This window comes from Chinchilla lanigera, unplaced genomic scaffold, assembly GCF_000276665.1.
Source record: "Chinchilla lanigera isolate Chin_1 unplaced genomic scaffold, ChiLan1.0 scaffold00017, whole genome shotgun sequence".
NCBI classification, from domain to species: domain Eukaryota; kingdom Metazoa; phylum Chordata; class Mammalia; order Rodentia; family Chinchillidae; genus Chinchilla; species Chinchilla lanigera.
This window is the reverse complement of record NW_004955418.1, coordinates 18605769-18621008: the sequence shown is the minus strand read 5'-3', so window position 1 is coordinate 18621008 and position 15240 is coordinate 18605769. Positions and strand designations below refer to the sequence as shown.

At 48.6% G+C, this 15240-nt stretch overlaps 2 protein-coding genes and 1 long non-coding RNA gene across 3 annotated transcripts in view; 2 read left to right on the top strand and 1 right to left on the bottom strand.

Moving 5' to 3' along the window:
* The window catches only part of Nr2f1 (nuclear receptor subfamily 2, group F, member 1), a 7437-nt gene extending 1976 nt beyond the window's left edge, over positions 1-5461 (top strand). Inside the window, exon 3 of the mRNA XM_005382270.2 lies at positions 4697-5461. Coding sequence (XP_005382327.1) covers positions 4697-4977 — 281 coding nt within the window. The 3' untranslated portion in view covers positions 4978-5461. The remainder of the gene's footprint in view (positions 1-4696) is intronic.
* The window catches only part of Fam172a (family with sequence similarity 172, member A), a 410259-nt gene that overhangs the window by 3074 nt on the left and 391945 nt on the right, over positions 1-15240 (bottom strand). The gene's annotated exons all lie outside the window — the stretch shown is intronic.
* LOC106148240 overlaps positions 11676-15240 on the top strand; it is a 28567-nt gene continuing 25002 nt past the window's right edge. Inside the window, exon 1 of the long non-coding RNA XR_001233510.1 lies at positions 11676-11836. This is a non-coding gene — a long non-coding RNA (uncharacterized LOC106148240). The remainder of the gene's footprint in view (positions 11837-15240) is intronic.

Below are 15240 nucleotides of genomic sequence, written 5' to 3'. Positions count from 1 at the left end.
GTGTGTGTGTGTGTGTGTGTGTGTGTGTGTGTGTGCGTGCATGTGCGAGCCAGAGCTCAGCGTTTCTGGGGGAGGAGAAGGATGCAGGAGAACGTGGGAATGTGGCTTTCTATTCTGTGTGGCACGTTCCCTGGATGAGTTTTCCCCGGCAGAAAGAGACACACGCAGACAGAGAGGTGGGAAGAGAAGAATCCGTGCAAATAAATCATAAATAATCCCACTTTATTGCTGCCTGATTTTCCCTTATCGGAAACCATTCATGTTTGCAGTTCCTGAGGTTATTGAGGGTCGTAAAAAACGGATTCGATCTAAACAAGAAAGATAAAAAACAAAAGCAATACTGCAGAACCCGCAAGTAGGAGAGGATTCCCAGCCCCTGGAGATAAATTTCATAGCTATGCAAAACACATGAACCCTGGAAATTTAAAAGAGTGCCTTTAAAATATCAAATTAAGTGTAGGCGGTGGTAACATGCATGTTAACAATTTCTCTTATGATAGATGGTTCAAATTAACTTCCAGGAAAGTGTATTAATACTGCCTTTGAAGGGCTCTGGTCTGAGCCTCAGAGAACACTACCCGCCTTTTATTATTGTAACCTGCGAGAGGGAAACATATAAACACCCGTTCAGCAGGTAATGGGGGGAAATATAAACAAAGCCAGAAAGGTGGGGAACAGAGCCGCTCAGACGGGGTCTTGGGCCTTGCACACTGTGAGCAGGGTGAGCTGCAGTTTTACCACCGTTATTGGCACTATTGTTTTTAATTCCTGCATTCGGAGAACAAATAAACCATTCTAATAAATCTATCCTAGAGCCAGGCCCTCCAAAGGCCAAATTAAAACCATTCTTGAGCAGAGATGGCAAAAGCTCTTTCCCAAGGCCTTGTAGAACAGTAAGCAGTGGGATAATCTATCAATATTTCTTGGCTTTCATGCGTGAAGAATCGTATTTACATTGTATTAAAATGACTCTTAAATTTGCACAATATTGTAATGTAGCAAATGTAGTATTAATATCGATCTGAACAGCAGATAATTTATTTAGACAAGAGCATCTCATTTGTATGCAGGGTGGCCAGAGCCATGGACTTGGACTGCCCCCTTTTACTTTCACTGCAAATGCAGGTCCGCTGGTGAGAGAGGGAGTTATTCTTTGCAAGAGGATAAACTGCGAACCTTAAAACAAATGGAAGATTTATTGAATTGCCTCCTCGGTGTTTGAATGCATTTTATCTTAATAAGTCTTCTTGATGGAAACGTGTTTTTCAAAAGTGACAAAGAGCCTGGGAAGCAACGACCAGGCTGCTTCAGCTCTGGCAGGCCTGGGGCCTGGCTGGCTCTCCAACACCCGGCTCTTAAGCCAAATTCATCAGGAAGCGAGCCAGTGTCAGGGAAGCTGGGGTTTTAAAATCTCATCCAGCGAGGTGTCTGGAAGCAGAAATGTGACTTGGAGCCGGACAGAGGTCTTCTCCAGAAAGGTCTCCCCTCCCTTTTCCTAGTCCTCCCCAAGGTTCTTTGAACCCCCTTGACTTTGCTGATCTCATGCCCTTTCCCAGAGAGAGGCGAGGACTGTGCAGGCTGCAGGGAACATTGTGGAATTATTCATGCTTTTCTTTTAACTTTCATCCTAAAACATTCCTGTGAGAAGTGTTCCTTTAAAAAAAAAAAAAGAAAAGAAAAGAAACAAGAAGTTTTCCAAAGAAGTTTCTTGAACCAAGTCTTCAAGGTGAAAGAGGTCCCTAGAAGTGAACAATAACATTATTTTGTTGGAAAATTGCAAGCAGAATATCTGAAAATGGAAATAGAGCTGTCAGTAGCAATTCAGACCCCCTCCTCCATACAACACATTTCCACTTTTGACTAAACTTGTTTTGATTGCCAGCCAGAAGGGAATTCATGGGAAGCCTTCTCAAAGTCATCCAACTTTTAAGCAAACTTTGAATGATGGAAAAGACAGTTTTAGACATATTGTCCAACGTGGTTTGCTCTGGCTAAGTATTTGAAGCTGGCATGGGGGTCCCCTGTGGTGGTTTTCACATTTGGCCTCCGGATGGTATGTTTAATCCTTAATATTCTGGACAGCGTCCAAGGACTAGGTCGTGACCTGAACTTACTTTAAAAAAATACATTAATTCATACACCTAAATATTCCTTCAAATAAATGAGACCATCTTTGAAAGGACCAATCTAGTTAACATAAATACAATAAATCCATTTTCAGCACAATAATAACTTTGATTTCTAGTTATGGCAGCTGATTACATCTATATTTCCTGAACACTAAACTCTTCTGAATGCACAACATGAAATACATTCTCTGCACTACAAAGGCTAAGCCGGGAGGGCCTGAGCAGTAATGGTTATTTATTTACATAATTTCTTTTCCATACACTGTAGAAGAAATATTGAGGGTTCCCACATTGACACTCCCATATAAAAAGTGAGACATGGATTTTGCACATTCTTCCTCCTGTTCTTATCTGGACAATAACTCGTGGAGAGTAAATATGACCTGCAGTATAGCCCCTGCCAATCTAGCTTTGCCACCGTATCCCCCCAATTGCTATGAGAGCTCCCACAGTCTGTCCACAGTTGGAGAATCCTATTGCAAGAGGGCGAATGAATACTCTAGGTTCGAAGCCAGGCCAGAACTAGGGCTCCTGCCTTAGGAGTGCCACAGGGCAGGCTAGCTGGTTACCTGGCAAGTGAGCCCACCTATAGGCACTCTACCTTCTTTGAGAAAAGACACGTGTGTAGCCAGCACACGGCCTAAGCACACCTTTCCTGGGCTTCTCTCTCTTGGAGTGGCCCATTTGGTGGTTGGAAAATGACCTTGCACTCTAGGAACCCTAGGGGTAGACATCAGATAAATGTTTACTGACTTGAGGGGATACCATAGGGGTCTTTTTCAGGAATCTGCTGGGGTACCTATCACTGGGTCCTTTTTGTGTTGCATTGTGTGTCTCTGGGGGTGGTCTGTGACATCATGGACAGATAAGGCATGAAAAGCAAGATATATAAATACAAGTCTGCATTATGGCCGTTTGGTGGGGCCAGGTTAGCAGCGGCCTCAAGGGCAGACCTTAGTCTGCACAGACAAGCCCCAAAGAGCTCCTGCCTTGGCTCTGCTGCCATAAAAACTCACTGGCTTCCCAACTCAGGCAGTGTGAATGCATCCGAGCAGCGAGCTGCAGTAATTAAACATCTGAGAGGAACCCAGTCTGAATTTGAGGTCAAAGGGGACTTGCCTCAGAAGTTCTTGAGTTATCGCTAGTTTTATTTGTATTTTTGCTCTAGGCCATAGCCTTGTAGATGAAGGTGTTAGCATGCTTTGTAAATCCTAGTTCTTGAAATATAAGGACATAAAGCTTAGAAACTTAGCAGACACTGGTTTTGCTTTGAATCATTTGTTGTGTCTTCTTGAGGTCACACTTGCCCATTCACAATTATACCATGTCCTTTTGGGGGCACGACCATGCATGCATTTCTCCCCAGATCTATATATTAGCAAACTCTGTCTTTGATCTCTTGTCAACCTGCTGACTGGCTAAGGGCTCCTCTGTGATCTTCCTGTTTTCAAAATATTTATTATTAATACAAGAAACAACATGGGTATTTGAACTAGGAAGGAAGCCTTTCTTCTGTTCCTCTGATTCCATCATTCCCTCCGTCCGCTCGCCCCGGGTTAGTTGATATAGTATAATCATCTGCCTTAAAATATTTTTAGACAACCAAGAAGGGCCTTGGTTAGTGTGAAACAAGCACAGATTTTGAGATGCCATCATTGTGTGGAGCTGCTTTTTTCTCCCTTGGTCCCCCACACCCCTAGATCCTCCTTCACTCCCCACTCTCTGAGCAGCAGCAGCTACCCCCAACCCAGCTTTGTGTCTGATCCCTGAAGATGCCTCCTTTCTGAAGCCTGGAGTAACTGAGCCATATTCCTCCTGATTAGTATACAGCTTACAGAGATGTGACCAATTTTCAATTACTTGATCTAAGGCACAGATAGAAGTGTACACTCTCACGGAGGATTTGCTGCAGAGTCCTTGCTTGCATAGATAGTGGATCTCAAATCCTGTATTGCTAAAGCATGGGTTTGATCTGATTCTAGGCGAATCCTTACCCCCACCTACATGTGTGCTCCCTACACAATCTCGGTTCTCCTTGAGCTTTCTGGCTGGGGTCATTTGGATTTCAGAGGAGATTCCAAGAAACCTTTAAGAACTGCCTCGAAGCTGTATATTTCTTCGGGGGTCCTGAACACCCTGAAATCAGGGGTAGAGGGGGCAAAAGTCCTCCCTTTAATGAGCACGGCCCGAAAGATGCTCCCCTGCAGGCGAGGGCAGGTTGCTATCCACAGCAAACATGGCTCCAGTATCGTACATTATTTACTCCAAAGGTGAAGCCAGAAAAACAAAGGGACTGGAGGGGTTGCAGCTTCTGCATCTGTGTGTGTATCTCTCTGCAGCTCCCAGGGGCCAGGTGGGGGCTTGATTTATTTTTATTTGTATGGGAGCTGGGGGGCAGGGAATGGTGAAAGAGTGGGGAAGATTTCTTTTCTTTCCCCGTCCTATTTCTTCTTTTTCCTTTTCTCCTTGAAATAAAAATTGATAGCATGTTGTTTGTGGCCTGGCTGCTCCCCGGTTTAACGGTGTCCCCTCTTCCCTGTCTCTCCCTCCTGTGGCTGCTCTGGCAGATGCCTGTGGCCTGTCGGATGCCGCCCACATCGAGAGCCTGCAGGAGAAATCCCAGTGTGCCCTGGAGGAGTACGTGAGGAGCCAGTATCCCAACCAGCCAAGCCGTTTTGGCAAACTGCTGCTGCGGTTGCCCTCCCTGCGCACCGTGTCCTCTTCAGTCATCGAGCAGCTCTTCTTCGTCCGTTTGGTAGGTAAAACCCCCATCGAAACTCTCATCCGAGATATGTTACTGTCTGGAAGCAGCTTCAACTGGCCTTACATGTCCATCCAGTGCTCCTAGACCTCAGCAGGTTCTGCCTGCCCCTGCCCCTGCCCATCTCCCGTAGAGACTAAGAGACCATGAGGGCCGAGGACTCCAAAGCCTTGGGGGTGTGGGTGCTGAGGGCTGGGCAGGCCAGGGGAGGGGGCCGGGGACAGGAGCAGCCCACCCTGCAGCAGTGCACCACGAGCTGCACACCAGGAGGAAAAGACTATCGTAGGGTCAGATCTGTGAGCACGTTGGAAAGGAAAGAAAAAGGATCTTGTGTCTAGTGAGAAAATGAAAAAAAAAAATTTGGAAGAGAGGACCATTGAGAATTTTAATAAAACAGAAGGACACTAATGGACCTTCCAGAATTTATTGTGGACGGCTGTGGATATATTCTGTACAGAAAACAGCACATATGGAATTGGACTGAACCCTATGTAGAAACACACACGCACACATACACACACACACACACACACACACACACACACACACACATCCCGGACATTGTTATTCATTTTGTAAAATACTAGTCTTTATTTTCATTTTTTGTAAAATTTAAACATCGTATGCGCATAAAAAAGGAAACAAGAATTAGGGGAAAATAACATTTTCCAAATAATTATAAAAATTGTCCTGTGTCTATGTATCTATATCTGTTTTGTATTTTTTTCTGGTTCCAAACCAGATTTCCTGTGATTCTATACTAATAATTTTTGATATAACCCTTTGCTTCTTATAATGAGTGCGATATATGTTGTCGAGGCTGTTCTTCAAGAATTAAAATTGAAGTGAAAATTTAAACAAAAATAAAAGAATTTAGCAAAACCCATGTGTCTTGTTGCTTGACTAATGTCCTTAGTGCAAAAGAAACCCCTGGTTAATTTCCACTTTAACTGTTGTTGGAATTGGAGTATTTTGGGGGTTGGGGAGAGACTTTTAAAGTCTAATACCAAGTTGCCAATGCTCATTTCCTACAACTAGCCACTGTCTTCGTTTTATAGGTGCAGAGGGCTGGGTCGGCCAGAGCAGGGCAGGGCAAGGCAGGGCACCTGCGTCGCAGACAGAAGCTGTGCTCGCAGCTGGGCAGGGTGCTTGGGCAGGCTGGGTCGCACGCAGGCTGAATCTCCAAGCATCAAGCCTGCTGCGGCTTTCAGTGACCTGGGACAGCACCCAGGCCTGACTGTAGTGGCAATGAGCTGAGCTGGAGAGATTTGGGGGTGGCGGCACGCAAGGCCAAGGCTGGGCACTGGGGGATTAGGAAGCAGAGGGCTGCCCTGCCCCTGAGTCGTAGGAGAGGGAGGTGAAGTTCCGGGAAGCGCTTGCCCCTGGCTCAGGGATGGAGTAGGGCCTCAGTGCTTTGAGTTCTGATTCTGCTGCTCCCTACCATCCCCCAGGATCTGGCTGTGATTTACCCTTCCCTGCAGATCCCTTTGCAGGGGTTCCCAGGAGGGCTCTGGCACCCTGATGGGCAGATGCAAGGCCCCCTCAGGGTCTGATGTGGCATTTAGTGCGATCCCAGGAGTGGGGGTCAGCAGCACTGGAGTGAGCCCTTCTTAGAAGACGCTTTGGGGCCTCGTGGCCTTTGCAGGGCAGAAACTTCCCCTTGAGGCCTCTGGTTGGGTGTGCGTGGGGGGCAGCTCTCTGTAACAGCTTTAGAGCATGAATGTTTTATAGGATCTGAGTCGGAACTGTGAGAACACATACTGCCAAGGGAGCTCTTTCTTAACGTATTAATAAAGCCAGATCTTTAAAAATAACACCTCTTACCCCTCCCCTCCCTCCAGCCCCAGACAGTCCCGGATGAGGCAAGAGCTTCACTCTCAGAAGTCACTGGCAGTGTTTTCCTTTCAATTTGCCAGCCTAGAAGTCTCTAGGTCCTCCCCCTCCAAAAAGTATTCACAAGCTTCTACACCCCATCCAACCCGCTTGAGGTTTTTGATATTCTGGATTCAGCACAGCATGGGCAGTGCCCAGCTCACTGTTGAGATGCCCCAGCAGACCCAGGGTCAGAAGCCAGGATGGCCGGTGGTGGCCTGAGAGAGAATGGCCAGACCCACAAGTTATGGACCCCCTACATTGCCCTCATTCTCTGCACCAGGTCAAGGGGGGGTTTTGGGCCAAGGTGACTTTCCTATATATATTGGACACCTAAGACTGGAGGGGATGCAGAGATCTGCTGGTTAACCTCTGGCCACCCGGAAGCTTATAGCAGGAAACCTTCCATCCCAGACACTGTGCTCTTCCTATATTGGGGTATGGTAGGCTGCAGCTCAGGAAGCTGGCTAGGGGGAGGGGAGCAGGCTTCCTCCCAGAGCTCACCGATCTTTCCTGCCTTTCTGGAAATGAGATGTAAATATATTCATTACAGTGTGATCCCTCTGATGAAAACAGATAAACATTTTCGTAGGTCGGAAACATACTTTTCAATTAATTTCAATATGGAGGCCCAAGTACAAGGCGTCCAGTGTAGAGACTGGCCTAAGAGCAAAGATTAGCAACCTAGGAGCGCTTGCTTCAGTGTTCAGAGGTGACAGGGAGCACTTGACTCTTGCTCTCAGGGCCCAGAGGGTTGCTCAGGGCCTGTGCAATCCAGACCACTTTTATGAGCTCTGCAGGGGCCAATCCACCCAGCAAAGGTGGAGGCAGGCCTTCCTATGGCCTCAGGGCCTTTCTGGGGGGCTCTTGAAGGAGCCCTGGGACTGAGAGAAATAGGAGCAAAAGTGGGTCCCTTTGGAGTCTGGGCAGTGGGTTTCTCTGTTATCTCAATGGCTGGGGTGCCCTCTCCCTGTGCCTACACTGCACACAGAGAGACGCTCATATATCCAAAATCAGAGATCTCTGTCTGTCTCACTGAGACGGAGCCTCTCAGGGACCCAGGCTCTGCAAGCCCAAAGGCTGTGCACTCAGGGCGCAGAAAAGCTTAGGGGGCTCCTCCTGCTAAGGGAAAGTTTAGGAACCAAGACTGCCGCATCTAAAAGAAGAGCTAAGCCTTGTAACAACTAGGAAGCCAGCTCTCTCCATGGACATCTGATAGCTCCCTCCACCTCCTACTGGCCTCACCACTGACTCTGCCTCCGGGGCTGAGGACAGCAGCTGAGGGTCCCCAGGAATGGAGGGCTCAGGAGTGGCCAGGCTGCCCTGACTGCACAGCCAGGGCTTTCTCCAGGTCTTGGTCACTGCTGTGCCCCTGGATCTGGACAGGAAGCAAGGTATAGCAGGTGGGGACCTCCTCTGTCTGGGTGTCAGCCAGGAAGTCCCTGTGCCCGCCTCCAAGCCAGGCCCCCGGGGGGGCGGGGGAAGCCGGGGAACTCAGGTGCGAGGCTGCAGGCCTGTGTAGGCCAGATGGTTGTTTGCCTTTGCCTGAGGCATGGAGCCCTGCCTAGCCTGGGCCTGGCCAGGCTGTCAGAGTCCCAAAGAGTCAGAGAGTAGCCCTGGGCTAAGGCTAGAACCGATAGGTTCCCAGGGCCAGAGAAAATATAGTTCACCAGTTGGAGAGCAGTTCACCTCAGGTGACTTCACACTCAAAGTTACCTATGACCTCGGACTTTCTGTGCTTTATTCTAGCCCGAACACTTGCTGGACAGCTGAGAACTTTAAGGGCTTTCAAGTGAGCTTCAACTACCTTAGCCACAGCTTTGCTGCAAATATCTGAAAGGCCATCTCGGGAGTCCTGTTTTCTGGGACAGTTAGGGAACAAGGCTGAGCCTTTCTGGCACCTGGGAGGAGAACTGTGATCGTTAGCCCATCCCCCTGTTCTGCTTACCCTGGGACCAGGTCGGATGGAAGGAAGCCCAGAGATGGGGATGCAGGTCCCATCCATCTACCGGGACCACTCGGGTATCCAGGTCTCTGCTCCTTGAGCTAGCCAGGTTTTAGCCTCTGGCAGCAGCAAAGGGACGACTCTGGAAGGCCCCACGGTCAAGAGAGCTAGGGATCTAGAGCCCAGTCATTCACAGCCCACCTGAGCTTGTCTCCTTGGAGCATGCAAAAAAAGTTTATTTTAAAAAATATTTTGTCCTCTTCCTGGACTTGTAGGCACACCTTGTACTCCTACAGCGGCTGAATTGTGTCCCACGATCTCCCCATTCCTTGGAACAAATCACCTGAACATCTCCACAAATAGACCAGGAGGAGCAGGGTGGGGAGGGAGTGGAGGGGAGCAAGTGGGAACTAATAAAACTCTTGTTAAAGGGCCTGCTTGGGATCCCTGGTGTCTCTGGGCCTTTTCCTTGGGAAGCCAAAGAGTTGTATTCCTAAATGAGTTAAAGACCCATTTACCTCTGTCGTGTTCTATTCATCAAGCCACAAGTTGAGAGTTCCTAACATGAAACTATTTGTTTGCTTACACAACCAGCTGGGCGCAATTTCACGTCTGAGATATCTATCTGAAAGCGCCTCTCATTTATTATCTCTCCTTGTCAGCGAATCCATTTTCCAGGCCCCCTCCCCCGCTTTGGAGTTTATTTATTTATTTATTTATTTATTATTTATTTGTGGGGGCCTTTTCTGCCTGGGAGGACCTGGGGCTGGGATACTCCCCAGGGAGCAGCAGCTCCTCGAGGTCGGGACTGTCGCGTCCAGCGCGCAAGCAAGGCCCCAGATGACCAGGGCTGGCCTGCCAGCCTGGGCATTGGGGTGGGCCTGGCCGGACGCTGCAGAGCTGCCTTTCTCGGATGTCTTCCATGATAGCTCCCCCGTGTCAGCTCTAACCACCTGTGCGAGGAAGGGGCGATGGGGGTGGGGGGTGGGGGCGGGAGGCGAACCCAGGAACCTTTCTCCAAGAGGGGGGCTCGAGATTTGGATTGGAGAGATGCTTTCACAAAGCCTCACCTAGTCCCATGGGGCCAATTTCTCCTCCCCGGCCGGAGCGCAGAGTGAGTAGCCAAGATGTAAATAGTTACGTGATGGGTTGGGGGAGGGGGCAGTGCATTTATTGTGTGTGCGGAGGGGAGAAGGCTGCACGTGGTTTCAATTTTGAAGCACAAAGAAATAACATGCAATGCAGAAAATAGGTTTATGAATGTAATTGAGAGGAAAGAAAACAATTAACACGGTGCAGGGTTGCACACTTGATTCCCCACCCCTCGCTTTCCCTTCTTCCCAATTTTGAAAAATCCAGATCTTGTGAATAGAGTGGGTCTAGGCAGTTAGATCCCGCTGACAAGGGAACCCCTGATGGGAATCTCAGTGATAGCTCGATAATGGTGTCTATCCATCTCCTGGGCTGCTAGGGCCTCCATGCTGAAAGCGAGGGATCAAACCCCAAAGTCCAGCTTATAAAATACCCTCAGTCGTCAGGAAGCAAGCAGAAGAGTGCGGGGTGGCCAAGGGAGAAACACAGAGAGAGACAGCGAGGGATTTCTTTAAGAAGACCAGGCTGGTCCCTGCAAGCTATCCTATTGTGTTGATTTAGGAAGACATTTGCTGTATATAACGTTTAAGGCTGATAATATCATTGCGCAGCCAGATAAATAAAGCGTTGGCCCAACGGTGGGGTCAGCGATCGATCTTGGGCTCAGAGGAAAAAGGAGAGAGACAGGGTCGTGCGCGAGGCTCGTCTGTGTGCTTGTCAGTCGGAGTGCAGGAGCGGGAGCCCGGGTGTGTGTGCGCGTCAGGGTGTGCGAGAGCGAGAACCAAGTCTTCAGCTGGCCAACAGGCTCATTAGCATTCCTAACCCATGGACCTGCCCTGACAACTAACAGAGATATCCCGCTCACCACCAGGCCTCCTCTCCTTTTGTCTCCAGATCTGGAAGAGAAAAAGATTTCTCGGTGGAGGCTGGAGGCTGAACTTCCATAGGACTGTTAGAGAGACTCAGGATTTTTTTTTTTGGGGGGGGGGGGGGAATAAAAAAAGAGCTACCAGTATTTTGCCTTATCTTTCACTCTGCCTTAAACAACTTCTCTCCTAAGGAGGGAACTTTTTTTTTCTTTTCTCTCTCAAAATGTAATATGCTTGTGCAATTCCAACCTTAAGTAAATGACAGAGAAAATCTTCTGGAAATATTTTGCTATTTCTCCTGTTACCATGAAGAGAGGTGGCTATATATATATATATGTCTGGCTTGAACGTGCCTGCAAAGCTGGTACTCTTAAAGATTCGCAGAACACAGCGGCCAGGGGTGGCTGGAGCTTTTTGTTTCCCTTCTTTCTCTTGCTTGGCTTTGTCTTGCTATGGGATAAAATTATTTTCTATAATAAACATCCTGCCTATTACTTCGTCGCACCCCATTGTTTTAAAATAAAGGGCATCTTTCAAAGTCATAAAGGATCTCAGTTTGAATTAACTACCAGAAAAATGTAATTTCAGCTGCCCCCACTATCCCAAGAAACATTTTAAAATTATATTCATTTGTGCAGTTTTCTTCACCCTTCACCTCCACCCTATTTTGGGGAGAGTCTTTTCACCCTAGCTCCCAGGGATAAATATGTATTCACTTTGCTCTTCTAGAACCTGTTCCTTGAACTCCGTCAAACTAGGCAGATAGTTTTACATCGGAGTGTACAAATTATCCCATGTTGACAGATGTTTGTCACTTAGTAACTTCTTTCCAAGTTTTCTCCCCCTCCCCTAGGCCTTCATTCCAGCTTGCTTTGTTGTTTTAAAATATGCATGTCTCTCACTGGAATGCCAGTCACGAGTGCAAACTTTGTGTCCAACCTCCCACAAGAAATGATCCTTTTAGAGGCAACTCGATATGTCTCAATCTGCACTTCACTCAAAGCCTCTGGGTCCCGGCCACTCACTGGTTCTGGCTCCAAAATAACTCAGCAGAAACGAGTTTCCAACTAAAAATCCCCTCGAATGTCTCCCAGGGAAGAAATATAGCTCCTATAATTAAAGGAGGAAACGGCCAGAGGGGGAATGCAGCCGGCAGCCAAACAAAAAAGTAAGAGTTTTATTTATTTGCTGACTGAACTTGGGTTGTCACGACCAGCAGGTTTACCCACACTAGCAGTGCTGGAGGGGTAGGGTGTGTGTGCACAGGAGGGGCAGGGGGCAGGGAGGGAAAGGACAGTGACCTAGAAGAGGGCGGAGGAGAGAGACCAGGCCAGCTCTGGGAGAGACAAAATGATTTCTATGGGACTATGCACAGACATCTCCTAGCACTGGATCTGAGCTTTTAAAAAAAGTTTTACAGGAGAAATATAGGTTGGGGAGGTGCTCAGAGGAGATGAAGGGGTAATTATAGTAAACTCTTAAATGTGGGGTATCATCAGGAAAAAGAGATTCTAACTGCTTTCCCCAGAAAAGTAATGTGACAGCAGGAAAATTATTAGGTGTGCTGTGTGTGGCAATTCGATGTGTGGGGGGTGGGGTGACGGAGGGGGGATGGCGACGGGGAAGACGCTCCAGGACTCAAAGCAAAAGAGCAGACAAGCCAGCAGCCCTCCACCTTCCCGGGCACAAGTTGCCCAGGAGGTGTAGATGGGGAGTCTTCCCTAGAAGACATCATCTTTGCACTTTATTTTAATTAGTTTCATCTATAAGGGCTGATGCTGGCGTCAGAGCCTCTCCCGCGATGACTCGGCTCAGGGGATGCAGAACACCCCTCAAGCGCTCGGACCACCCTCCAGAGAGGCGGTGGTGATGGTGCCGCGCTTCAGAACAGTACCAGGACGCAGGCCGGGCAGCGCATTGCTATTAAAAAGGCAAAACTTTAGCTCTGATGAAAAACAGATGAATTTTTTTCGCCCTCTCTCTGAAACAGTTACTCTCTTTTACTGATGTGAAGTGACGTCAGCAGTGCCTGCCCTATCCCCTTGGAGAGAAGGGAGAGAGGAGGAGGCGAGGAAGGAAGGAGGGAGCTGGGAGGAAAGCTAGAGAAAGAGAGAAAGAGGAGCTGAGAGAACTGGAGGAAGGGTGGTAGGGGGAGAGGGAATGGGGATGCATATCCTTCAGGGTTCTGGCCAAAATTCCAGAGTGGGCAAAACAGTGATTGAGGGGCCGGTGACGGCTCGGACACCTCCTCCTCCCGTCCGATCTACATATTCTAACATATGGAAAGCTTACAGGCCCTGTGCACTTATAGAAGCCGATAATGCATTAGCTCTCAGCAATATTTACAGCGCCACTTTTAATACACACCAGATGGTTCGCGACTGTGCCTCCTCAGCCAGCTCACTCCTCGATTTTACTCGGCGGCACTTTGTTGCAATTACGCTCCATGCTGAGACCAATTTTATTGGTGACCTATTTTTCATATTTGCAGCATTTTATGTTAAAAACCTCCTCCCTGGCCTTTTCGCAAAGGGCAGCGCTCAGGCAGGGAGAGCTTTAGCAGGACAGCGGTGCAGCGGGGCTGTCGAGGTGGATATTAATATTTATCGTGATGTTGCATGCCTCACGTTTAAGTGAGTAAACCCGATAGACATAAGTACTCCGGTCATTATGTTTGTTCACTCACCCCCTGTTTGTCAGACCCCCACGGACTGTCTACACGGCGCGCCTGCCTCAGAGTCAATACATCGGACCATAAATATTGTATTCCATTAATTATCACGCCGCTGGCTTATCCGGGGCGCCGGCGTCCTCGAGCGACGCAGGGCAAATGAGGACGCTTCCCGAGCCATGCTTGCAGGCTGGGAACCCCGCTGCAATCGCCGCGGTGCCTGGGAATCCCGAGCGCCCAGCGCCGCTCAGCAGCGCCTGGGCCTGGGGCCGCGCGGGAGGCGGGGCGGTGGCGCGGCCGCAGCCGCCAGGAGCGCTCGGTACCTGTTATCTTACCACGCAGAAGGCCGCAGGGAGAGTCCCATTTGGCACGCCGGGAAAGGCTTTCAACTTTATCTCCTGCCATGTAATATCCCCGAGTGCCCGACTGAGGGACTTTGTTTTGCACCGAACAATATAAATATCCTATTTGCTGCAACGCAGGTGTGCGCTTCCTATCCAAACTTTTTTTTTTCCCTCTTCCGTTCTCTCGTTTATAGTAACTCCTTACACCCTCCCCACAACTCGGCTGGTTAAAAAAAAAAAAAAAAAAGCCACAGATGTTTACTTTATTGATATAACCTATACCATGGTTAGGCTGAGGATAATATGCCTCGACTAGCAGTCATTTAGCAAATAATAGAGGCGTTCTGGATGCTTTCCAACGTTACACATGTACTTGGTCATAAAATGATACGTGAAAAAATTAACATCTGCTTTCCTAAAATAACGTGTGCCAAGTAGCTTTTTATGAATGTTTTCCTCATTTTAAAAAGAAATATGGAGAGATAAACTGGCACCCAGATGTATAGCATATTTATAATGGTTTTAGGATTTAAAGGTAGCTATTCATTGCACAAGCCATTTGAAAACTGACGTTTTAAAAGCTACTTAACCCTAGACATCTTTGCATCCTGAAGAGTCTTCCAAATTTTATTATTTAAAGAGGAATTTACTGTCATTTAATTGCATATCAAGGCAGAACTGCGTGCAAATCGGGTCCTGCAGCCTCAGCTCCACAGAAATTCCAGCTCATCTTTTATTTACCTAATTTCTCAGCAAGGTTCCCAGGCCCTTAAGAAGGCAGAGCTGGAAAGTTTAGTTGGGCCCTTTTTGTTGTTGTTGTTTAATTCCACTATTAGGAAATGAGGCCTACCTTTGAATTATTTCATTAGGATTTGGCCTTTTGGGGGAAGGGGTGGGAACCATAATCATTAGTGGCTTTTTATTATTTCTACAATAAATGGCTAGATTCTTTGTTGAATAAGCTGCTCGAATGTTTTGCAGATGTTCCACTTAGACCAAATCTGACCCCCTATTTCCTCCCAAATAAGTCGCTTAAACTCTCCCTGCAGTCCATTTGCTGGAGAGAGCACTTTCCTCCACCCTGACAAGGTCGTAAGTACAGGACATACCCTAACTGCACACACACACACACACACACACACACACCTCACTTTACACACACACTCCCACCCACTGAGCCTCTGAGCGTGGCAGAGGATAAGAAAAGGGGGAAAGGCGAGGCGGTGCGAACGGAGAGGAAGAGGAAGGCGGCCCAGTGGTCACAGCCCCGCGCGGAGGCGTGCCCTGCCCTGGGCCCCTCGCCCCCCTTTGTGCCCGTGGTTTGAAACATTGGAGGTGGCCCAGGTCCGTTTCCCTCCAAGGGCTGAGAATCTTGCTTTGCCAAGTGCTAGGGGGCATCCGCCCAAGGTGTTCGGGGCTCTCCGGGTGTGCAGGCCAAGCCGGGGTACCGGGGTCGCCCTCAGGCCCCATCCTTGCGCCGCCCCGCCCGGGCAGCGGCGGCCGCGCGTGGGGACCGAGGGGCTAACAAAGGGCTCCGCGGGGCGCGGGGCGCGGCCA